Source organism: Mytilus edulis, chromosome 5 (assembly GCF_963676685.1).
Source record: "Mytilus edulis chromosome 5, xbMytEdul2.2, whole genome shotgun sequence".
Classification (NCBI taxonomy): domain Eukaryota; kingdom Metazoa; phylum Mollusca; class Bivalvia; order Mytilida; family Mytilidae; genus Mytilus; species Mytilus edulis.
In genome coordinates, this window is record NC_092348.1 from 88,751,488 (window position 1) to 88,779,256 (window position 27,769).

The 27,769-nt window shown below is 31.7% G+C and overlaps 1 protein-coding gene across 1 annotated transcript; it reads right to left on the minus strand.

The window, feature by feature from the left end:
• On the minus strand, positions 1-23,649 carry LOC139524751 (C-type lectin domain family 2 member H-like). Its single transcript, XM_071319811.1, has 7 exons — positions 23,579-23,649; positions 10,767-10,961; positions 8,647-8,667; positions 8,327-8,418; positions 7,070-7,163; positions 3,426-3,637; positions 1-1,205 (listed from the first exon to the last, which is right to left on the minus strand). Exons 2-6 carry the CDS (start codon positions 10,930-10,932, stop codon positions 3,630-3,632), a joined length of 381 nt encoding a protein of 126 aa, XP_071175912.1. The 5' UTR covers positions 10,933-10,961; positions 23,579-23,649; the 3' UTR covers positions 1-1,205; positions 3,426-3,629.
• Between the last annotated feature and the right edge of the window lie 4,120 nt (positions 23,650-27,769).

Sequence of the window (27,769 nt, forward strand, 5' to 3'; positions counted from 1 at the left end):
ATAATATATATATTTATTTGGCAGAAAAACATAAAACATCAAACATACATGCTATATCATAAATATAAAAAAACCAAATACAATTACTGATGAGTTATTATAAGACAAATATATGTATCGGCGGGCCAAAAAAATGAAAAGAAATCTGCTGTATAAGTCACTGATTGGAAAAAAGTACAAAATTATCAATCGAACGATATATATGACAAGCTTGGGGGAGGATTACAACTTGTTCTTATTACACTAATATATTCTGACGTAATAACGAGAAATAAAGTACAATGATCAGCCAAAGGGAAGTAACTGGTACAAATTTAGTAGATTCCGCTTTGAAATTACTAGTTTTCGTGGAGGGGGGGAGGAGGAAACGATACTTATGGCTTCATTAAAACAATGTAAAAATATATATTTATTTGGTTGAAAAATAATAGAGTATTTAAAATACATTTATTATAATAGTAATAAAGAGCAAATACAAACTATTGGAAGGAAAATACATGTTTGCACTGAAAAGTTGGTTATCCACAAAACAAGATAGACAAACAAAATGAAATAAAATAAAAGAGTGCTTAAATCCAAAAGTTGCGACACGTTTTTAAAAATTCAACTCGATGTATGGAGAATGAAACGCTCATAAACTAAAAGTACCTTAACACATTCATATTCGGCCATCTGAATACCTGATATCAGATTATGGCTGAACAACTAACAAACTTGCAGACTTTTTTTATATAAAAATGTACAATAATTGCATGTTTTAAACAGATTAGGATTAAATAAGCGAATGAAAACTTTCTAAAATGAAGATAAAAAATAAAAAAATTCAAATATCAAATGAAAATGAAATGTTTTAAAAGTAAAATTAAAGGAAAGTAAGTTTGCTTCGCGTTGTGTTTAAAGTAGAAACTATCCATCTAAAGAGGGGAAACCAACTCTTGCAAATTGTACCATTAGTAGTGAGTAACTGTGTCCTTCTATTGGAAGATATCCAGGAGAGGTGGAGGCCTGTGCTAGGCCGACTCCGACTGAACCTGAAATTGAATTATCTCGGTGCAGTCAGGGGTGTACGTAATTTTATACCATTGAAGATGTATAACAACACTTTACAGTAAATGTTAATTTTGTATATAAACTGCAATTGCCATATGCATGTATATATCAGTATTCAACTTCTGTATCTTTCTTCCTTTAAAATCCATTTAAACCTGTAAAATGCATACAAATAAATCACTTGTTGGAAAAACAAATTAATATTTTATCATTGCTTTTAAATGTTTTTTACTTCACAAAAGGAAACCAAAACCTAGTTTTACACTCCTTATATATTCATTATAAACTATGGTTTGAATATTTCCGTTGGTACAATTAGATCAAAGTTACAATACTCTTAATTAGTTGGAATCATGTTGTTAACAAATCGTCCGTTTCTATGTTTGTTGGCCTTTTTTTTAGCAGTTCATTGTTTCTGTTATTCCGTTGTTGTCCATTTATTGTTAAAATGTTTCCTTCGGTTTTGATTTGTGACCCGAAATTGATTTCGATAAAACTTTTTTTTTTTTTTTTGTTATAAGTACCATTACACTTTTTTTATCAGGTGAGTAATATGATTCCATATTTTTTTTCTTGTTTTTGTGCTTTTCCCAGTTATTGAATTTCTTTGTTCAACATAATTCAAATAAAAATAACACAACGCAAATAAAAAATTGTTAGAATATTACTAAGTGATGTATGTACGTACGGATTATAAGACAAACAAGCAATTTAAATGCATACACATAAAAGTGTAAGAAGTATACTTAACAACAAAATTATTTTCAATTACCTGTGTATAATTTTGATTATGCAAATGGCTCATTTTGTTCAAAGTTGATGATTTTCTGAAATTGTTTAGCATTTCACACCGGTATAATACTTTTATTTTTATTATTCATCGTATTTACATTGTATCATAGATAAAATTTATTCGTTAAGTGTATAATCATTTGTGTTTCTGAGTCTCACACCCATTCTGCAAGGGTCAGTCTTAGACTGCTTTAAATGTAAAATAGCACAGTCAGAATAAAATCAAACATCAGATATACATAAATTGTTGTTACAATCAAATAGTTTTGAACTGCGAATTGTAAACTCGCCACAGCGTAAGAAGCCATATACTTTTTTTAAAAGAGTGAGTGTCGAGTTGGCAAAGTGGAAGAGTTAAGCCATTCCAATTGATATTTTAAAGTGTGTCTTTCTATATTCAAATGTTACACAATTGTTTCAGATAAGGGTGAAGGTTTGGTACCATTAAAACTTTTCAACCCGCAATTGTTTGCACATGTCCTAAGTTAGGAATCTGATGTTCAGTGGTTGTCGTTTGTTGATGTGGTTCATGAGGGTTTCCCGTTTTTCAAAATAGATTAGACCGTTTGTTTTACCGTTTGAATGGTTTCAAAATAGTTACTTTTGGGGATCCTTTCTATCTTGCTGTTTGGTGTGAGCCAAGGCTCTGTGTTGAAGTCCGTAACTTGACCTATAATGGTTTACTTTTATAAACTGTTACTTGGATGGAGAGTTATTTCATTGGCACTCATACCCCATCTTCTTATATCTAATTGCAGCATTTTATTTATTATGTATGTCTCAGTTCCAATAGTGGATACAGCTATTAATAAAACGTTAATTTTATTAGTGTTTTAACGTGATATCTCTGGTAATTCCGTTGTCGCGATTATCTCAATGACGAAAAGATAGAGAGAGAGAGAAAAATTAAAACTTAAAAATATATATTCAAAGTATCAATATTCTATTTACTTGATACAATTTTAAAAATGATTGTAAACGAGCCAAACGGGAACAATATCAGCTCGCAAAACTTCCCACTTAAACGAAATTACTTAAAATAAATACTATGTAATAATTTTTCAATACTTCCATCCAAATTGAATAAAAAAATAAGTGTTTCTGCATACTGTAAACGTGTGCTTTTGATCACTTATAGATTGCAAAACCATTATAGGTGCGCAAAATCATTTGGTCGACAACAATAAGTTTTTCCAATGTTTTCATTCGAGCGTCTGAAAGGCGAAATGAGCTTTAAATTTTCAATTTTAATCCATGTATCTAGGATAAGTTTATTTTCCTGTCTTATATTTGCCTGATAGTGTTTGAGTTTAACTCATCTATTCGTATATCTCTAAAATAACAAAACATAAAATAACAAAAATACCGATCTTCGATAAAATTCAGAGCGAAAAGTCATTTGGCAAAATCAAAAGCTCGAACACATTACACAATTGGATGACAACAATATAACATTTGAAAACGAATGCTCTTTAATTTGATTGCATTTGACCTTCAAACTATTGGATTCGATGAGTCTTAAGCCGTTGAAACTCGCGTCTTGCATACCAAATCATAAGCCGTTTATGATTGAATTGTATTACCTTAATTTCACAAATGTAGTTAATTTTGGCACTACAAGGTGCGTCGTTCCACGCTGTCGTTCCAGAATGTCGATAGTAATTGACACAATTTTCGTTATTGTTGAGATTGTTTGGCTCATTTGGATGCCAGCCTGTTACACTGAATGGTTGACCGCTCGGTTCCCATCTAAATTTACCTTCTGTACCTGTGTCTGTTCCACCTATTCAGTAATCTTTAAATAGTAGGTAAGATTAGATTAACAACTTTCCAACGATCAGACATGCTTTATCCATTTAAAATTAACTTACTTATTTATTTTTTTTTTGTCCAAATATAGCTTTATCAGGTTATTATCAACATTGCTTACTCTATCACGAATATTCTTTATATGCTTTCCTTTAACTGTCACTTTTAATATACATAAGATCGAATTTTAAAATGTTATATGTGAGGAACTAGCAACGTACGTCACATCCGGTTTCATGTTGAAGAAGGAGAACAAAAATCTTTGAAATTGAGACTTGTAAAACTTTCCCTGAAAATATGCGTCATCAAACTAAATCTTTAGTGTTTCAAAGTGTCTTTGAATCTTACGCTTGTAAACAGAAAAAGTGAAATATCTACACAACGTTTTAAACAATGCCAATTGAGAATTATTTTTTTTAACTTTTCCCCGATTGTCACATTTTGACTGAATGTGAATGAGTAAGGTGGTCTATGTATGCATATAAGGAGATACTTGCAATGTAGGCGCATCAGTTTTCTTTTTTTTCCGGATTTTCATCTATCCAATCGATTTACTAGATTTAACATTGGCAAACTAATGTCATCTTAATTTATGTAGATGAAAGTATCAATATTTTATTGTTCATTGGTTCACATTGTATTTCAAACTGAGACGGCATGATTTATTTTATTCCATAAAATTCTACTAACATAGATATCGTCATAAATTATGCTTATTGTCTCTAAAGACTATTGATATTGAACTGATTTTGCTTAAAATAAACAGTGTATCAATAGAAAAATGTCTTCTTCGTGTTTAATAGAGTTTCATGTTAAAACAAGACCAAAACGTTTAATTTAATAATACAGCTGTAGGAAGGAAACCTTGCATTTCATTGATTGCAAACAATGATTTCTAAGCCATAAGCAGACAACGCACTATTATTTCTTAAAAATATTTTAGAAACTCGATGACACCTGGTTACTTAAGATTGTAGACAGGAGTGTTGACAATTAATTGTGTGTACCTTCGATAAGGCATTATTTTCTATTATGCAATGAAATGTTGTATCAAATTCCCTTGGAAGTATTGGAAATGATAAATCTTTGCTCATTCCAAGTACTTCTTGATTTTAAACATCGGTTTATTCTGCCATATCTTTTTATTAAGCCAGTTTAGTAAATACTCAAAATGGTATGATGGACATATTCCTATAAAAAGAAGCAGAAGATACCAAAATGTTTATAAATTATCAAAAGTACAAGTACCCTGATACAATAGCATGTGAACAACAAAAAAAGAAGAAAAAAACAAACAACAGTTTGCTTAACACAATGGAAAAAAAACATTAGCCCGTTGCACAGAGAGATTTCCAAATAATACGAGTCAAAGGCAATGTGTGTTAAAACCAATGAGACAATTTTGAGCTCTTAGTTATAGAAAAGTTCTGAATAAATTTTACAGCAAAAAAATCGGCCATTTTTCAGTCTATTTTAGATATCCAACGATCTTTGAAAGAGGACTTTTTACATAACAAGTCTAAAACAATGCAGGTAAGCGCCAATTGATGCGCACAATATTTTTACAAATAAACACGTTCCCAAATCTAATTTAAATCTATATATGTTAGCGGCAATAAGTGAAATTAGGCATTAAACTTAAATCCTAGGCAATAAGCTAACGCCTAGGCATTAAGTTATTGCCTGAAATTTTCAGGCATTAAGCTTATTTCCTGAAATCTGATGATGATTATTCATCCTATTGCCGAACATAATTTTAGGCAATAAGTAAACTCTGGAATTTATGCATATTAGGTGATTTATTCTTGATATAAAGTTGTTTCCTAATAATATTTCTAATATTACATGTGTAAATATAAATCCATTTGACAGATCTTCAAATTTAGCATGTTTTGTAAGTTTAAGTTTAGTAATTTAACAATATTATTAAAATAAGTTCTCATCACTTGCTCCTGGATTTTTTATATGTCGCCGTGTGAGCGACATATAAAAAATCGAGGAGTAAGTGATGAGAACTTATTTTAATAAGATTGGTAATTTAAGCAATTAACATGGTTAAAAACAGAATTAACTCATACTTTTTACATGTTTTTGTGGTATAATAAAATATTAAAAACTTTTTTATGCCCCACTTACGATAGTAGAGGGGCATTATGTTTTCTGGTCTGTGGCTCCGTTCGTCTGTGCGTCCGTCCGTTCAGGTTAAAGTTTTTGATCAAGGTAGTTTTTGATGAAGCTAAAGTCCAATCAACTTGAAACTTAGTAGACTTGTTGCTTATGATATGATTTTCTAATTTTAAAGCCAAATTAGACTTTTGACCCCAATTTCACGGTCCACTGAACATAGAAAATGAAAGTGGGAGTTTCCGGTTAAAGTTTTTGGTCAAGGTAGTTTTTGGTGAAGCTGAAGTCCAATCAACTTCAAACTTACTAAACTTGTTGCTTATGATATAATCTTTTTAATTTTGAAACCAAATTAGACTTTTGACCCCAATTTCACGGTCCACTAAACATAGAAAATGAAAGTGGGAGTTTCAGGTTAAAGATTTTGGTCAAGGTAGTTTTTGATAAAATTGAAGTCCAATCAACTTGAAACTGAGTACATATGTTCCCTATAGTATAATCTTTCTAATTTTAATACCAAATTAGATTATTACCCAATTTCACGGTCCATGGAACATGGAAAAGGATAGTGAGAGTGGGGCATCCGTGTACATTCTTGTTTAAGATTTAAAAAAAGTGATTGCCTTTAATTCAAAAAGGGGGAGATTCTATAGAATAATTAAAACATTTATTTGAAAATTAAATCGAGCTGGTTTGAACTGGTCAAAATTAGACAAAATTAAGATATGATATTTTGCTCACATCATTTTCAAATTTTTGTATTGGATAAATAAATTGCTTTTGTTAACAGTCCCACAATTTTTTTTAACACAAATTTCTATCAAGTTTTCATATTTTTAAATTTATTATTTGATGCGTTTTAATTCAAATAACATATTTTATTGTATATTTTAGGCATTAAGCTTAATGCCTGCACACATTTTTCAGGATTTAAGCTTAAATCCTAGGATTTAAGACTAATGCCTAACATCATTTAGGCATTAGACTTACTGCCTAGGCGTTAGCCTATTGCCTAGGATTTAAGCTTAATGCCTAATTTCACTTATTGCCGCTAACATATATATAGAATATACAAGCATTGTGATGGTTTTTATTTTCTCCATTCTTTATATCAAAAATTCATATTTCATAATGTTATAGGCGGTAAGCTGCAAAACATGATTTGATTTTCTTACTACTATATTATATCATTTCTAATTTTTCTGAAATATTACTTAGTCAAATATAAGACTAATTTTAAGTTCCTTTCATAAAGTTGCAGACTTTCAAAGATCAATATCGGTGTATAATTTACCTAAGGTCCGAATCTCCACTTGATGGTTTACAAAAGTTAATTCATTGCTTGTTTCAACATCTGTTAAAGATCCGTTGCGTTTAAGGCATTCTGACTGAAAAGGAAAATAAGTCACATATGTGAAATACAGACAAACAGCTTTGCGTTTTTTTTCTAAAAAAAAAAAAAAGGCATAAATACAGCTTTAATCAATGATTCTGTAAAAACAAATAACTCGTCACGTGTATTATTTAAATTATTTTGGTTTCCCTTACTTCATTAAATCAGCGTATACATATATTAACGAAAGACTCATCAAAGCTTTTATTTTGTTCAACAGACGTAAGCTTCGTCTACAAAAAACTAAACAGTGACGCTTGAATAAAAACAAGTTTAAAAAAAATAAAAGACCAAATAAAAAATGAAGTTGAAGAGTATCGAGAGCCCAGAATTCTGCCAAACATATGTTGATGTACATATATCACCTTTGACATATTCGAAGTATTTAATTAGTATTCTGATACGACTATTCTAATTGATTTTAATGAATGAAAGAAGCGTCTATTAAAACTATCTTTAGTATCCTCGAATATTTTCCCAAACATTTTCAGAGTCATATAGGCTTGTGTATCTCGACATTAGTCCTTTCTTGCTATATATTTAACATTTTTCGTAAACAATTTTTTTTTTTAAAGTTTATAAAGATTTATAGTTTTCATAACCAGTATACGAATTTGAGACCTTTTTTATATTTATATTTTTTTAATTAGTATTGAAATAAGATAGTAACGATAGTTGATATCATGCAATATGTATTTATCTAGAATTGTTGAACCGATTTCTGATTTGGGAAAAACTAATTTTCTGCCAAAACGATATTCTGAAAATCTTTGTTGTCGTCTTTTGTAACTCAACTTTATGACGTCATAATTCCCTCCCGATGTCAAATATAAAAATCAGAAGTTTAAAAAACATTTTAATCCAAGACGGGAGTCAAATTTGATAAAAAAAAAAAAAAAAAAACAACAACAAAAAAATAGTATTTCCTCGTGAAACGTATCAGTGTTTTGTATATTATTGAAACATCACCAATATCCGTTGCCACGGTGGAAAAGTAGTCCGTTGTCACCTTTTGAAAGTCACCATTATTCTAACGAATAGCCGAGATAAAATCAACGCATTTTTCGTATCACCTGTATAAATTTTATTTATTTAATTTTTATTCAAATTTGTATAGGTTCTTCAAAAGAACGTTACTTGAAAGCAAAGTTTCAATACCTGCGCTCCTGTCCAATCTTTTTTATCGTTACTGAAAAGATAACAGGATCTTGAACCATTTCTTGCTATCCATCCAGTTTTGCAGGTTACCCCTAAAATGTATACTTTAGTATGTGACTTGTGCTTTGTGTGTAAATTGTGTCTCGTGCTTGGGACCGATCTATTGAGTAAAGCCATTTGCAATTGATAGAAAGTAAGGAAAACAATTTTACCTGTTTTAGTTCTTAATGCATATAAAATTAACGTCATTTAGTTTGCTTATATAATTACCGATAAAACCACTATCAATTAAAGACCAATACAAAGATAGGAATAATTACCGTTTGCTTTCGGATCATTTTCTGAAAAAGAAAAGTAAAATTAATAAGCAACGATCTATATTGCTGCGGGACCTATTATAGTCAGCTAAATGTTACCAAAAACGTACGAACGAGATATATGTTGCTTCAATAACAAACGAGTTATCTAACGACGGCATGTATGTAACCTAAGCGACTAAAGGTGCCTATAATCTGAAACATAATTATGTTTGAATTTTTACAAGAAAAGGGTTAATTTAAAATTTATATTAAAGGGACATAACCTGTCAAATTCAAGTTCATCAATTTGACTCTAGTTCTCATATTTGAATTATAACATACTAAACTTTATTCAAATAACAAAAAAATCTAAAATAAACAATTAACAATGCATTTACCCGATTATATGAAAACCTGAATAAGAATCCTCATTTGTGGATCGAATCAGTCAACGAAATAGTTGCACTTGCAATGTTGATATTCCTTTCCATTAAATAGCTGAATATGTCTAGTACAAGCGTTAGCAATATTAACCTTAGGGGTAAAATCGGAGGTCACATGAATACAAATTCAATTGAGGTTAAATTATTCACTCTCAAGTAAATAATTCATCATTGATGATTTTAGTTAATTTGACAAATTTTGGCCAAAATGACTGCTTAAAAACAAATGTAATTTCAAAATTTCCTTTTTATTACTTAGTGATACTTGAAACTAAAATAATCGTATTTTTCGTCTATATAGGAGCGTATGGCCTTTTAGTTCATGATATACTAATGTTAGAATTGACTTCATAACGAAAGGTTGATTTTCCCTGAATGCATTTTACACCAGGGATCATTTCACGTGAAATCTTTCAATATTTACTAAAATACAAAGCATCACAATTTCATTTGTTACATGAATTTCTTATGTTATTGTCAGATTTTTCATATTTGCAATCCATAATTAGCTGTGGATTGCATAAAACTGCAGTTATGAAAGATTTTAATTAATTTGAGTTTCTTTCTGTTTGTATCTTACGACATACATTTTCAAATTAACTTAAGTAGAAATTCTACTGGAAACGAGATATGATTGAAATTGTTTTCAGATAAAAAATTGATTCATTTTGTTTAATGCTGTACTTATATGCATGTTGTTTGCTTCTGTATATCATATTTCATTTTGTGGGTTTTTTTTTTCATTATTTGGATCATAAATCTGCAGACCATTAATTTTCTTGTTTTAGATTTGTCATTTCGGGGCGTTTTATATCTGACTATACGGTAAGGGTTTTACTCATTGTTGATGGCCGGTAGATAACTCGTAGTTGGTAATTTCTGTGTCATTTGGTTGGTTCTAAAGAGTTATCACTTTGGTAACCATACAACATCTTCTTATTTTTAAATAAAGTAAAAGAAAAAGGTGAATTTGCAGTAGTTGTTTCAAAATTATCTTCAACAACGTTTAGCGCCTAATGAATTTTGGATCCAAGGTTTATCAATAAAATCATAAAAATACTAAACTCCGGGAATATTTTAAAACGGAAAGTCTCCAATCAAATGGCAAAATCAAATGCTGCAACACATTTAACGAATGGATATCAACTGTAACATTCCTGACTTGTAACAGGCATTTTCTTGTGTAGAAAATGGTGGATTCAACTTGGTTTTATAGCTTGCTAAACCTCTCACTTGTGTGCCAGTCGCATAAAATTCCCTTATATTGACAATAATGTGTTAACAAAAAAAACATACATAATAGGTAAAAATGTCTTACACATTTTGTTATGATCTTAATCACTATGAAGAAAAATATGTAACTATATATACAAAGTACATTAGGAAAAATGAAATGCAAGAATATATAGATTTTACCATAGTATACTATAACGGCTCTTTCGTGATATAACTCAATGGGGTTTAACTTCTTTCTTATTTAAATCTCAGAGTGAAACAAAAAGTGCAGAGAACATTTCTACACACTGTTTTCGGAGAAAATACAAAAGCATAAACTGTCTTAATCCTTGTATAACTCTGAATTCTCAAAATAAGACAATTACATTGCGATAACGAAAAAGAAAACCCTTCCTTTTTAACTTCTTTATTTTATAAAAGTACAAATATAACCAACGGTGTATTTCATATAATTGTACCAACCTTTATTTATCAGCAGTACAAAAATCAGTGCTATCGTTATGGCAACGATCACAAAAACAACAAGGAGCACACAACAAAAGATCATCAAACAACGTTTCCTTTCTCTCTTCTCATTTCTTTTGTCAGCTTTTGCATATGTAGCCTCATCGTGCCTTGTTGTTTTCATGTTTAAAAATGTTTCAAATGTTATATTTTCTGAAAAATATTAGAAAATAGTAGTGCTATGCAAAATGTTGAATCGTGTTCCCTTTAAAAGTATATACTTTTACATAAAACGTCAGACAACAGACAAAACATATATTGATCAAATACAGCATACTGTAAAAAGTATTAGAAAAAAGCATCTGCCTTAACATGATCAAAATACTTTATAAGCGAAATACTTACGATTGTAGTGTTAATCGGGCTACGATCTTTTCCACACCTATGAAGAGGATGATCGGCATTTTTCATTTTTTTTTTTTTTAAAACAAAAACAAAAAAGATTTGGAACGATAAAAGGACATGTGCCATTAGGGTGACAGAGTAGATAATTCAATAATTGTAAAACCTCGGCTTGAAACATAACGACATGAAGAATGATCGAAAGTTTTCTGAATTGATTCGCATAGATGGGCCATTTTCAAATAAACCTTTAGAATTATTACTAAAAGTACCAAACAATAGTTTAATGCGTGTGCTTGCTTATTACAATAATTACATAACATAAATGCTACATTATGATACGTCATTGTGATTGGCTAACAGCAATTTTGCGTCATTATGAAACCAACCTTCATTTCAAAATGAATGTAACATTCATGATGACACGTACATCCACAATAAAGTGCACAGATAAATAAAAGACAACTTGATAGAAATCATGTTATTTAATGTAATTATAAGTATAAGGATTGGGAATGGAAATGTGTTATATATTAACAACCCGACCAAAGAGCAGATGACAACCGAATGTCAACCTTGAGTCTTCAACGAAGAGAGATCTCCCGCATCCCAGCTGCACCCTAAATAAAAAAATGACCTAGTTCAGTAAACATGGACGTCATACTTAACTTCAAAACATCTAAATGAACTAAGATTAAAAAAGACAAAACATGCAAGACTAACAAATGACAGCAGCTCTTGACTTTGGACAAGTTGCAAAAACGCGGCGTGGTTAAAAATGTTTTGTGAGATCTCAACTCTACCCTATACCTTTAATCCAATATAGATAGGATCAAGTGATTTAATTCGATTTAAATCTGTAAATGTAACTGTTGATTAGATATTTACGTTGGGTTTTTTTTCCTTTAAACCAATCAGTACTCATTTAAATGCTGTATTCATTTAGTGACCAATACAAAAGTAAGATGATTATAGGAAAACATTTCAAGAAATAAATCAAAAATATTTGTTTATCTTTCTTTATTATCAAAATTACGATAGGTAAATACTTTATTATAAAAGAACAACATTTTCTTTGACCTTTGCTAAAACAGCAATGAGGGTTGGATACTAAGAGAAATCAAATGTTACTTCTGCTTTGATATGACAATTTCACCGGAAAGAAGACCAAGCAAACAAATAAATTGCCAAACTTAAGATAGTGAAATGTCAAAAAGGCAGGTATGTGCCGAGAGGGAAGTACAAAATATTAAACATAGATTTATTGATTGATTATTGGTTGCTTAAAGCATAGAACGGAAAAGAGACCAATACTTTGACAAAGAGAAAAACAAAAATACAGAACAATGGCCCCCACAATACTGCAAAGAAAAGTTAAACGTATTCACAACACGGCGACAAAAACCAACATCGCAACTGAACACTATAAGGTACTATAAAAGAGTAAGAAGTCACTGTTCATAAATGAAATCTTCAAATGATGGTAATCCACAAAAGATAGAGTTCAAATGACGTAGATATATCAAATAAGCAAATATAGGTCACCGAACGGCTTCTAACGTGGACAAAAACAAACAACGTAGAATTAGTTATCAAAGTATTTCCGTATATCGATATACTTAGGTCCTATTCGGTAAGAAATAGTACCGGGTCATCAACGTTTGTAAAATTTAGATATTCATAATAGTTTTACCTCGAACATTCCTGTAGACATTTATTGTCGAAATACGTATTTGGTGCAGAAAAATGGGCTTGTTAATTTATTAGTGAGGTAGAAGATTGCTTTTTCAGTATAACCGTTTATGAAATGTTACGAACTTAATACGGTGGAGAAATAATTAATCGGTCTGATGTTTGTGTAAATTACTTATAAAAAAAAGATGACAAAATACTAGAAGGACAATCGATTATGGAAAGCCAACGGGGTCAAAATTCTTAATTCGTGACTTGTCAATTTGTAACTTGTAACTGTGTGATTTTTCATGTATATTGATGTTTTGTAACTTGTCGATTCGTTAAATGTCGATTTGTAAATTGTCTATTTGTATATTGATGATCGTAACATGTCGATTCGTAAATTGTCAATTTGTATATTGATGTTTTGTAACTTGCCGATTTGTAAATTGTCAATGTGTATATTGATGATTTGTAAGTTGTCGATTCGTTAAATGTCAATGTGTGAAATGTTATCGTTGTATTATGCTAACGATCATTATGACGACAGGTGGCGCTCGGTATAGAGCTCTTCTTATGTGTATAAGCCTCCTGTAAGTATGTGCACCGCCATATGGAATATATACCAAAGTAATTTAAATCAATTCAGTGTACACCACATACATATAAAAGAAAACAAATAGATAAATGCATTTGTTTGTTTACATGCATGGCATGTATACCAGGGACTCAGTTATATATAGAGGTGACCCCAAATAAACACGTTTGTTTACGAATGTACTGGTCACCCAACTGGCCTTGGATGGGGTTTGTCACTTCCTGTATTAAGGTATATATAAATGTGTCGCTGGAACGGGCTTCCTCATCAACTTCGCAAATATATTACTGTCACTTCGCAGGAAATTTCTACTCAATATTTAACCGGGTCAAAATAAGACTAAATACATGAAATATAAGACGGGGCTTGAAAATTTATACTAATATTGTCATGGGCCGCAAATTTTTTGACTAAATGTATAATGGGAGAAAGGTTTGACACCCTTTATTCCTTAATATTATAATCTCAATATGAAAATTTCAGAAAAGAATGTAGTTATCTAATGATCTTTTAAAACAAGAAGTAAATGGAAGAACAATCTTCAGTATATATTTTGCTCCTGCATGAGTAATGAAGATAACAAATGTTTTATCATATCATATTTGTACTTTACAAAACAAACTGAAGAGAAAAATTATTTTAAATGAGTCACTTATTTAATGTATACTATGTATCAAAACTGTATTGAATATGCACTATTTTGTAATTATAATCTAAAGGAATCAGAAAACTAAACGAGGACCTAAAATGGACTACCAATATTTACAACGTAGCAAAGAAGGCTAATTAACACTAGGATTCCTGATAAGAAATTTGAGATATTGTTTATCGGATTGCAAGAAAACCGCATATACTTCAATGGTCAAGTCAATAATGGGATATCATATGGTCAATAGTATGGGACCAGTACACATATACAAACATCAATAAGCTTGAAAGAATACAGCGACCACCCCTGCGATATTTATAACAGGAGACAAATCCAGAGAAGTTTGTTACGTCTCTAACACGCGCTCACCATGCAAACTGAAACTACAAGACAAACAGACGAGACGCTCAAGCCAGAAGCTAATATTTCTGTACGAGGTGGTCCAGGGGCTGGTTTCTCAGTGCCGTATAGAACCAGACAATTAAAAAAAAGCTCGTTCAAAAAGAACACTGAATTGCTGCCAAGGGCCCGATTTAACAATTATCATAAAATTGAGAATGGAAATGGGAAATGTGTCAAGGAGACAACAACCCGACCATAGAGCAGACAACAGCTGAAGGCCACCAATATGGGTCTTCAATGCAGCGAGAAACTCCCGCAACCGGAGGAGTTCTTCGACTGGCCCCATAACAAATATGTATACTAGTTCAGTGATAATGGACGTCATACTAAACTCCGAATTATACACGAGAAACTAGAATTAGAAATCATACAAGACTTACAAAGGCCAGTGGCTCCTGACTTGGGACAGGCGCAAAAATGCGGCGGGGTTAAAACATTTTTTTTTTTTTTTTTTTTTTTTTTTTTTTTTTTTTTATCTCTACCCCCCTTTAATACGTCCACTTTTAAATATAGTGACGCCCTATCCCTTTGACTTGTCAGAGAAAAGATCTCGCCATCTCGCCATTTGCATGACAGAGGCAATTATCTCCAATATGGTTACACTCATTTTATTTCCCCATGAAAATATTTGCACATGATTTGAGGTTTGGCCCAGAGGTATGTATTAGGTATTGAGTAGATGGTAGCCAGGGATCCTGACTTACTGCTCTACAGAAGAGACAGGCGGAATACAACATAGTTTGTGAATTGGATATTATGATTATATTGTTACAATTTCATTGCAAATGATTTTTTTAAATTTCATTTGACATGCAAATTTCAAAAGAAATGGCTTTATTGATTAACATCGTGAATCATTTCGGTTAGTTAACGATCCGATCTACAAAATATTAGATTTGGTAAGGTTGCCGGGCTATAAGGAGGTGTGGTACCGGGTGGGGTTCATATCGGGAGGACTGGGCGTTAAGCAGCCATTGAGATCGAGAGCTCGTGAATATTTTGGTCTTTTTAGTGGTAAATTTTTATAGAAAGGAAATCTGGTAGCGGCAATTTTTAAGCGTCTTGACCAGAACTATTCAGTAGGCATGTATATTAATATATATATATGTCAGCCCTTTCCCCTTCTGTCAGAAGAAAATGGTCCGATAATAACATTTTAGGATTAATTGAAATCGTTTATTACTAGTATCTGTTTTTTCCAGTAATGATGTAGCCTTTTATAGCCGACTATATGATATTCTCATTGTTGAAGGCCGTAGATTGCCTATTCTTGCTTACATCGTCTTTATTTGAACTTCGCTTGGTGGATAGTTTTCTCATTGGCAATCAAACAGTTTATTATAACATCTCCTTATTGTATTTACCTGAATAATCCAGTCTTAATATGCCACTGACCAACGACTATTTCAGTAAACTCGCAATTAGGATAGATCGTTAACGTCGAGGGACTAAACTAGTCGGGATGCATTTTTATATAGTTTAATCCGTTCTTGAACGAATGTCCACGTCAGAAACCAAAATAAAACTGGGATCCTGTACAAATGCAATTTTTTTTCCTTTCTTTTAGACGAATTTGCTGTAATTAATTGATTAAAATTACTTAGGTTTATATTTCATATGGAGGTGCTCCTACTTACATGAGGCTTATACACATAAGAAGAAACCGAGCGCCATCTGTCGTCATAATGATCGTTAGCATAATAGAAAGATGACATTTCACACATTGACATTTAACTAATCGACAAGTTACAAATCATCAATATACACATTGACAATTTACAAATCGGCAAGTTACAAAACATCAATATACAAATTGACAATTTACGAATCGACAAGTTACAAAACATCAATATACAAATTAACAATTTACGAATTGACAAGTTACTAAACATCAATATAGAATTTACAAATCGGCAAACATCAATATACAAATTGACAATTTGCAAATCGACATTTAACGAATTGACAAGTTACAAAACATCAATATACAAATTGACAATTTACGAATCGACAAATCGGCAAACATCAATATACAAATTGAAAATTTGCGAATCGACATTTAACGAATTGACAAGTTACAAAACATCTAAATTGACAAATCACACAGTTACAAGTTACAAATTGACAAGTTACGAAGTAAGAATTTTGACCCCGTTGGCTTTCCATAATCGATAACTCTATAACTTTATATATCAAAAACATCGACCATTCCACGACAACATGAAGAAAGCTGAACAGACAACATTTGACTCTTTATTTATCAAAACTTAACATAATATCAACAAAACAAACTTTTGACATTCTCAGAATTTCTATTTATTCATTCCAAATAAATTGAACGAAGTAAAGTTTCCTGTAAGGGTAAATCTTTGAACATGTTTACGATATCAAGTCAATGATATATGCTTGTACACTTTGTTATACAGGTCCATCGCAACGCGTTGCCTTTTCAAAGTTATAGCTCAAAACACAACAAAAATTAAAATCACAAAAGTACTGAAATTCAAAACGGACAGTCCCTAATCAAATGGCAATATCAAATGATAAAACACAAGTCATCATTATGCACACTCAATATGCTGACCGGAGTTGACTTCCTTCTGCTCTTCACTCCTTATTTCAATACAAAGTTAGTAGTGGAGTTACGACTATGGCACTATTTGAATATTTAAATGTATTGAAAATTTGGTTTAATTTTGTTATATCAAGGTTGTTAATATTAAATTGTTATTGTTGACATTAGTTTTTTTTTGTGCAAACCAATGGAAATAGGTTCTTAAAATTGAACACTTGAACACTTTAATATAAATATAAGAAGATGATGTATGTTTGCAAATGACACAATTCTAGTCTACAATCAACAAATAAAGATAGTCGGTAAGATAAATTCGTTACATAGAGTGCTAATGACCTAATAGATATATACGGGGATAGTAAATTCCATATATCGTATAAGGTCACTAACACATTATGTTACCTAATAGTATTAGTTCTTCATAATAAAAAAAGACAATTTATTCAGATTATCTTACTCATTACAATTTGACGACAACATTCTTTGCAATTTTATAAAACCCAATCTTGGTAAACTTTTCATGTTTGCATGAGGATTCGTCTGATATCTCATAACTAAATTATATCAAATATCAAAACACTCAGGGATACCGTATATCATCACACTATATGTATATGACCTGATGCGTTTGATATTTTTGAACTTAAGACATCATAAAACTTTTTTTTTATGTTAAACTGTAAACTGAAACTATATTTTGGATAAGATCCAAACTGAATTGTACATACATTTTGAAGATATATTTTTTTTTACATTATATTGGTCACATGAAAAAATATCAATAATATGCAATTAAAATATAACTTAAGATTTTGTTTAGTTCACACACAAGCATCTTCAAATTTTCGCAATGTAAACTTGAATATTGTTAAAGGTTTCAACGCACAATAACAAGTTGGTTTTCCGATGCTAAAATTCCTACATAAATTTGTATGAAATTAATAGCTTCATTAAAGCAGAAATAACACGAGTTTCAATTTTGTTTTAAAATGTTTATTTTTACATGTCTTTAATATGTTTGATAAAATATATTTATAAATGATTTTACAACCTGTTGAATACTAGTATGCATATTTTCATCCCGGAAGTCACTCAGAACGAAGCTACTACGTCACCGGTTCCAGTCATTCGTATTGGCATAAGGGTATGGCAAAAATTTATTTTCGATTATTATCCATCAAAGTGCATGACACAGATAACTAATGATTATATGTGATGCTGGTAGACTATATTTCAGTCAGACTTATTTTGAATGACCCTCATATTTTGAAGGCGTGATAATGGATTTTTTTTTACAAACCCCAAATTATACTTTGTTCCGCTCACTTTCCTGAGGAATCCAGAATTGGAGTATCGGGTGACATGCCTCTTGTTCATCATGGGTAACAGATGTGTGGTGCAGGTGATTGAATTTCGCTATTTCATGTCTCGATTGAAGTTGTGAACTGCAGGTGTCACACACAGATGATTACTAAGACGCAGTTTTAATGCAATATTACTTCGTATGCTTTGGCTTTGTGTGCATCATAAATGTAAAATGTGCCGACTGGCCAGGAGAATTCGGGATGTATTAATGTAACAGAAATACAGGTATACCTACCTGGCGTTTAATGAATACATGAAATACGGCATATGCACCACCGATGTAATACCTCAACCAGTTCTAATAACTAATTCAAAATACAAATAAGACGAAACGCGCCTCCGGCGCAATTATATAATTCCAATCCTGGTATCTATGATGATTTTTTTTACAACCACTGGGTCGATGTCACTGCTGGTGGAGTTTTAATTCCCCGCGAGTTTCACCAGCCCAGTAATCTGCAGTCTGTGTTGACTAGAGTTATCATTGGCATGTTCATAATTATGAATGAACTGTTTACAAAACTTTGAATATTTGAAAAACTAAGGCTTTTCTTCCTCAGGAATAGATTATCTTAGCTGTATTTGACAAAACTTTAAGGAATTTTTGGTCCTCAATGCTCTTCAACTTTGTTTTCGACTTTTTTTAATTCGCGCGTCAATGATGAGTCGTTTGTAGACGAAACGCGCGTCTGGTGCAATAGTAACAAATTGATCCTAGTATCTATGATTAGTTTATATAGATATCAAACTTTTTTATTGACTTTTAGAATATGCAGATATAGAAAGGACTATTGAAGTATGCTATTTTAATTGAATTCTTGAGATAGAAAATGCTATTTCTCTGTATGCATGAAAGTATATAACTTCATTAGAAACTGTTTGGCATAAAGCTTGATGAAAGATACACAAAGCTGGTTTATAGTTAAGACACACGGGGACATTTTTTCTCCCTGCCCCAACTTTTAACAGTTGCGGGGCAAAACTCTGTTTCGTCACATACTCCAGTTGCTGATATATAACTATATATAAAACTAAAAATGTCTCAAGTCAGGAGCTTCTGGCCTTTGTTAGTCTTGTATGATTTTTAATTTTAGTTTCTTGTGTATAATTCGGAGTTTAGTATGACGTCAACTAGTATACATATTTTTTAAGGGGCCAGCTGAAGGACGCCTCCGGGTGCGGGAGTTTCTCGCTACATTGAAGACCCATTGGTGGCCTTCGGCTGTTGTCTGCTATATGGTCGAGTTGTTGTCGCTTTGACACATTACCCCTTTCCTTTCTCAATTTTATTTTATACACATGTATATGAAATTTACTTACTTTTAACCTAATGGACTATGAAAAAAACAGCTTTGTGGTTGTCATTCTTATTAATTCTCCCACTTTCGACAAACATACACACGCATTAATTTCATAAAAAGCATAAAAGTTAAATAAGGAAATGATAAGAAAAAGTTAATCACAAATCAATTACATTCTTATATTTAAGATCGAATATAATTATAGAAAATTATATGGTTGGTTATGAATCAGATGATGAAAATTATTTATCTTAAAATTTAAACTTAGCATTCAATGGAGAAAGTGTCTATTGGGCCAATTATTTAGTATAAACGTGCGCCTTACGTCAATGGGAAAACCTCATACCGTATTTATTCCACTAAGCTTAGTGTCTTTTTCAGTGCATATATATATATATCTAATGACTTATAAAGGATATTTGCATGTTTCAAGGTACTTGAATAAATGATGAGTAATTGCCTATATACTTACTAAAATTGAGAATGGAAATGGAGAATGTGCCAAAGAGACAACAACCCGGCCATAGAAAAAAACAACAGCAGAAGGTCACCAACAGGTCTTCAATGTAGCGAGAAATTCCCGCACCCGGAGGCGTCCTTCAGCTGGCCTCTAAACAAATATATACTAGTTCAGTGATAATGAACGCCATACTAATTTCCAAATTGTACACAAGAAACTAAAATTAAAATAATACAAGACTAACAAAGGCCAGAGGCTCCTGACTTGGGACAGACGCAAAAATGCGGCGGGGTTAAACATGTTTGTGAGATCTCAACCCTCCCCCATACCTCTAGCCAATGTAGAAAAGTAAACGTATAACAATACGTACATTAAAATTCAGTTCAAGAGAAGCCCGAGTCTGATGTAAGAAGATGTAACCAAAGAAAATAAACAAAATGACAATAATACATAAAAACAACAGACTACTAGCAGTTAACTGACATGCCAGCTCCAGACTTCAATTAAACTGACTGAAAGATTATGATTTCATCATATGAACATCAGGCACAATCCTTCCCGTTAGGGGTTTAGTATCATACCATCATAACATATTTGAGAAGAACATAACCCGTGTCATGCCAACAACTTGTTTTTGAATAAATGTGTTTAGTTCCGATGCAAAGACCCTATAAGTGAATAAATATTAACGCCAAAATGTGCAATCGTTAATGACCTGACAACAGTATCGTAACTATATCCCTTCTTAATAAGTCTATTCAAAGGTTTTGTTAGTTTTTGAGGTGAATACTGACACCTTTGTGCTTAATTTAGATTTAGTAAGTAACACTGTAAACATATATTTGCTCGTGTGTGCTCAAAAATAGAATGCATGTTCCACTATATTACATTATTATATATATAGTTGTTATAATTGAATTATACCTTGTACATGTAATATGGAGAGAGCTTTTGTAGGTTATGCCTGTTGCTGAATCCCTTTCATATCTTAATGAATAAAATATGTTTTAAATCAAATACTTGAAAAAAAAGCCACAACATGAAATAAGTGAAACAATAAATTAAAAAGAGAAAACTAAAGACCACATTTATAACAAAATAACTTCCGAAGAACAATTATGACATACATGAACCAACCTCAACCACTGATCTAAATGATCATGACTTTGGACAAGCACAAACAGCGTGTGGCGGGGTTACATGTTTGTACGCGCTCCTTTCTCCCAACGTGTCACAGTTGTCGTACCGCATAACATATGCACAAACTGTAAAAATCAGTTGCAATTGGCCAAACTTTAAAGATCGGTACGAAGTACAAAAATCTCTTACATAAAAACAATAGAGGCAATTCAAACGAGAAAACTAACGGCATTATTTATAAAAACAAATGTTCGTTTCTGGGTTTTTTTGTAGCAGTTAAGTGTTTTCATCTTATAGTTGATGCGTTTCCCTCGGTTTTTGTGTGTTACTTGGTTTCATTTTCTCCTACTTGGTTTATGACTATTAAACAGCGGTAACCTACTGTTGCCTTTATTTGGCGTACATCTAAAAGAATATTATTTGATTTGAAATTTTCCTGAAATTATTCGGAAAAAGTGAAAACGTACAAATACTTCGGATGAAGATCGAAAAACACCAATGCGGTAACTTTATATAATAATACAATATCCTAAAACATAGTAGATTCATGGTATACCGCAATCTTAGATTGTGCAATCACAGTACAAAATCGGTCTAGTTATTTGCCAAAATCTGCACATTTGGAAACAGATTTGCAATTTAATGGTTAGACTGTTTATTTATATAAAGAAAACTTGTTGATTTATTGTATTATTTAAAATATTTAAACAAATATCAATTTTTTTTGTTTTTAAAATCATTTTTTTCAAATGAGTCATTTAAGGGGAGATAACTCTTTAAGTACATAATTTATACTGGGCTAATAGAGAATTTTTTTATTTTTACTTGTAGCAAGAAAACAAGCTCGGTGACACCACGTTTTCTTTTTCTTTTCTTTAAACATAATTATTATGAAACCTATCTTCTAACTATTATTTCAAAATTCTATCTCTTAGAATTTTTTTTATGCACACTAAAGAGTTTTTTCATGAACAAACTAACCAAATTAAGGCAATTTTCAACGACGCATAGCTTGAAAAATATCACGGTGACCCATACTTTTTATTATATTTTTGAAAAAAGCATAGTAAAATCTTTATTTTGGCAAATTTTAAGAAAATTCTGTCTCAAAAAATATATACTTTTGATCTACCTTATCTTCGTAAATGTTACGGACGCCATCACGAGTTGGTTGACCGTTATGGAATAACCGTTTCACAAACGATATCGGATATGTTCCTTACGTCTTAACTACAATCCCCTTCCCTTTCATGAATGTGACCTACCGAGTTGGACTGTATGCCGGATTTGTTAAGCAAAACGACGGGTGCCACATGTGAAGCAGGATCTGCTTACCCTTCCGGAGCACCTGAGATCACCCCTAGTTTTTGGTGGGGTTCGTGTTGTTTATTCTTTAGTTTTCTATGTTGTGTCATGTGTACTATTGTTTGTTTGTTTGTCGTTTTAATTTTTAGCCATGGCGTTGTCAGTTTATTTTCGATTTATGAGTTTGACTGTCCCTTTGGTATCTTTTGTCCCTCTTTTTTAATAGTATTCGGAATAGTCAAGATTAAATTATCTAAAACAAAATCGTGCAAAGACATCATAAAAACTTTCTACCCAACGTATTACATTAAAAGTACTTATGAATTTCACAATAAACTAAATAAGTAAGTAATCTAAAGTGAAATATTAATATTAGTTCAAAAGTCCTTAAACTTAAACACTGTTTCAAATTTGAAAATAAAATGAAATATCCAGTCTAATTCGGAATTACCCTGGAAAAAGATGTGAATTTTTTTCTGTAGGAAAGCAAATCAAATCAGGAGGGAAACTGTTCAAAACATCATCTTCACGGAGCAAAATCTGTTTAAGATAAGCAAATGCAACAAAACACTCATACATCTTTTTACGACTGAAACATTATGATAGCAACATATGTTTCTTTCAAAATGTATCATGGCCTTTAACATAAGAAGCAGCTGCTATCCTTATAAGGGAAGAACTTATCATACAAGGAATGTACGATAACAAAAATACATACTGTCATATCACCAAAACCATATTGAATACAATGAAATGGATTATTTGAAAATGTAATAATTTAATCAAATATCAGTCTAAATGTTTTACTTGCGGCCAATTCGAAATATATGTGAATGCGAACTCGACAGTTTATTTGGGTTTATAGATAAGTTATTATTGAAACAAAAACAAAATATTCAGCTGAAATTAATGTCATTGTAAGCATACCTTAAATGAATTACTATTTGTTGGTTACTTACAATGGTTTCCTTTTTTGGAACAGTATACCCAAACATAAATTTCTCTGTAGTATGAATAATTGATAAATGAACAACATCGTGCGTGTAACCTATTAATATACTCATTACTAGATTTATTTCACTTGACTGGGAGGGGCTTAATAGTTTCGCTTTTCATAAACCAGTTCATTTGTACTTTGGGATAAAGTCAGTGAAGTGTCCAGTTATGATCATTGATACGGTTTAAATATGTTAACACTATACATGCTATATGTATATTCGCAAAGAAAATAGTGAGACACAGTCGTATACATTTTTGAAATTGTGGACATGAAATTATAATTATCACGACAGCAGTTGAAAAATATGAATATGCATTTGTCGTTTTTATAATGTTTTAATATACATTTTTTTTTTGTAAAGAGGGAGGGACGATAAGTTGCAAATGTTATTTTGAACTTATTGAAATCTTTTATGGAACAGCGAGAAGAATTTACTTTGAAGATTTTACTTAAAGATTTTACTTGATGCATAAAAAAATTAAAATCACAAAAATGCTGAACTCCGAGGAAAATTCAAAACGGACAGTCCCTAATCAAAAGCTCAAACACATCAAACGAATGGATATCAAGGAGGGACGAAAGATACCAAAGGGACAGTCATAAATCTAAAACAAACTGACAACGCCATGGCTAAAAATGAGAAGGACAAACAAACAAGAGCACACACGACACAACATAGAAAACTAAAGAATAAACAACACGAACCCCACCAAAAAACTAGGGGTGATATCAGGTGCTTCGGAAGGGTAAGCAAATCCTGCTCCACATGTGGCACCCGTCGTGTTGCTTATGTGATATCAAATCCGGTAAATAGTCTTATTCGGTAGGTCACATTCATGAAAGGGAAGGGGATTGTAGTTACGACGTTAGGAACATATCCGATATCATTTGTGAAACGGTTATTCCATAACGGTCAACCAAATCGTGATGGCGTCCGTAAAATTTACGAAGGGATGATTTCAACTTCACCATTTGGAACTCTTGGTTTAATAGCTTCCTTGTGAGCAGCAACCCTCTATCAAGAAAATCATGATAGGAAATGCAAGCACGGGAATATCGTATCAGTTGGGAGATATATACCCCGTATGCAGGTGCTGCTGGAATGTTGCTACTTAGCAATGGAAAGTTCACAATTAGAAAGCTGAAATCATCTCTTTTGTCGTAAAGTTTTGTTTTCAACCGACCCTCATTGTCAATTTCTAGATGTAAGTCAAGATATGAGGCCGACTTAACTGTATCTGTAGTATCCTTTATCTCTAACTCGATTGGATAGATGCGTTCCACATAGTCACCAAATTTTGAATTATTTAGTGAAAGAACATCATCTATGTAGTGAAAAGTAGAGTTAAAGGATATTGTTAACTTCTTATCTTTCTTCCTAAGAAGTTCCTGCAAGAAGTCAGCCTCATAATAATAAAGAAACAAGTCGGCAAGTAGAGGGGCACAGTTTGTTCCCATTGGAATGCCGACAGTCTGTTGAAAAACACGTCCTCCGAACGTAACAAAAATGTTGTCAATCAAGAAATCAAGCATCTTGATAATATCAGTTTCAGAGAATTTTTTGTTCGAATCACAGTGATCCTTTACAAAGTAGAATTTATCCCTCCCTAAGACAAGATACTTGTATCTACGTTGGCCATTCTTTTTTACCATATTCCTGACTTGGTGGGTTGAACCTGGTTTTATAACTAGCTAAACCCCTCACTTGTATGACAGTCGATTGCTATATCAAATGTGTTTAAGGAAATAAAAAGGTGAAAGCAACGAAAGGTAATAAATCATGAATAGAATTACCAAGAATGACTCTCGTTTAATTGCATGAATTATCGTTATTTTTTTTTTTTTTTCTGTATTCAGTCTTTTTTAAAGTTGGGGTGAGTTGAATGCTCTTTCCTTTTGATTGTTCTATATTTTACCAGCTTTTTATCTATTGTTATCTTTATTTTTCTGTATTTTTTTTTCTGTGCCTTTTGTTTAAACATACTCAAGTTATGTTTGAATGTAATACATATTAATTGAAACTGATTGTTACCACAGAATATTTACCGTGCCATCACGTACATTTGAAAATATTACAATTAAAAGTAAGTTTTGCATTGTCATCATTGTCACTCTCAATATCGCTGTTGTCTACCAGATCAATGTGTAGACTCTCTATTTGTTCGTTTATAACAATACCTCTTTTTCTGTATTCAGCTTCAATGGGTGTAACACGACAAGTTTAGATCTAAGCATGTGTCGAACTGCACGAATGGTATGATGTATTGACTATTATATCAATCACGCTCTTTCCTGGCATGTTGCTCAAACGTTTTTCTGTTAACCACTTTGTAGATATTTTTCTGGTCATTTTTACTGTTTAACATTCTTCGATCTCTTTTAAAGTTTTCAAGATAATAAAAAAAACCTGCGAAAGTTTGCCCTGAAAAATTTAATTTCAGAAACAAAAAAACTCAAATAGATTGTTTGATTTTACCTCATTTGTACGATGTAAATTAATAGCACAGTCGAAATATCTTGACCTGATCACTATGTCAGATTTACTCTAACTGCTTCTACTTTTAAATAAAGGCTCAACTGTATTTAACCCCTTTGTTCTAGTTCTAGCTATGACGACCATGTGTGTTGACCTTCCAGGGAAAACACTTTACACTAGATACCTTAATTATTATTCAATCCAAGTTTAGTTGAAATTGGTCTGGTGGTTTCAGAGAAGAATATCTTTGAAATAGTTTACACTAGACGACAGATGGATTGATGGATGACAGACACAATGTGATGACAAAAGCTCACATAAAAAGGCCAGGTAAGCTTAATAGAATCTTAATTATGTTTTAAATTTGGCTAAGCCAACTTTATATGAGGGTAGACAGATTCTTTTGTTTTTTCAATAATTTAATGATATAGGTGCCTCCTTTTAATAAAGATCTCAGTAATTCGAAATTTCCTGATGCATATACTCCAGTAAAGTACTAAAGATGCATACCATTTTGAAAGTGTTATACATTTGTTAATACATTTCTTTATGTTTGCACAATATATGAAAACATAAAGTGTAAAATGTTAGTAGTGATATGCTGACATGTTAACCAATTAAAATATATACCACTGCTTGTTCGCTATGTTTTGACGTTTTGGATTATAATGAACGTTGTCTATGTATTAATGGTTAAGTATTAAGTCAGAGAATTCGTTACCACAAACTTCCTAAGAGTAAGACCTTTACTTAATATATATCATAGATATAGAGATTTGGGTTGGAAGTTTCGTTGTACCTGTTGAAAACTTATTTCAAACTGGTATAATATATCGTGATTTTTATGGAGATATTGTTTACTGAGCCCAGAAATTGAGATACATTTCTCTTAAAGGTTACCAATTCAACACTTTACTTAAAAACCAATTGTTCAGAGAACAATTGAAGGTCTTTCCACCACTAACGATCCATTTTGATATAAAAAATTTAAATTCGGTTTAAATGTCATTTCCAGCGTCAAATGATGACTTATTGTATGCTCATTCTAAAAAAAAGTATGGTTTCTATACAAAATAAGAGAGATGATATGCGACTTCCTGTTTGAAAACTGACACTTCCGGTATTATTTTATAGTTTACTTGACACCGATTCCAAAAATATATGGTTTTATATACTTTATATTAAATATGTACAAAGAAGCTACTTCATGTTTACACAAGGTCACTTCTGATTGGATTTCCAGCTTCGAATGATAATACAAAAAGTCCCATGACTTTATCATGTCGTAAAAGCAAAGGTCAAAATCTAGAAAGTCTAATTTATCAATGACCTTGAGGTCAATTTCAAGGTCATAAACCAATGACCTCATATCAGAAGACCCTAGGTCTTTATTATAAATCGTTAATGAGTTTTCTCTAATTCTTCGTCAATTTATCCCTATCTGCACCCATTATATAAAAAAAACAATCAACGTGTGGTTCGTTTGGTGTCAGTTCTTCATTGGTTAAAATCCGATTATGACGTCGAATTTTCTTGCTTTCCTCTAACTTTCCTATTGTGACGGCATGAAAAAGGCGACCATGCCCGATGACGTCACGTAGAAAGAACTCATCTTTTGGCAGAACACTCGAAAAGCAGGAAACATTTTGCCTGCTTATTATTTGAAAATCATTA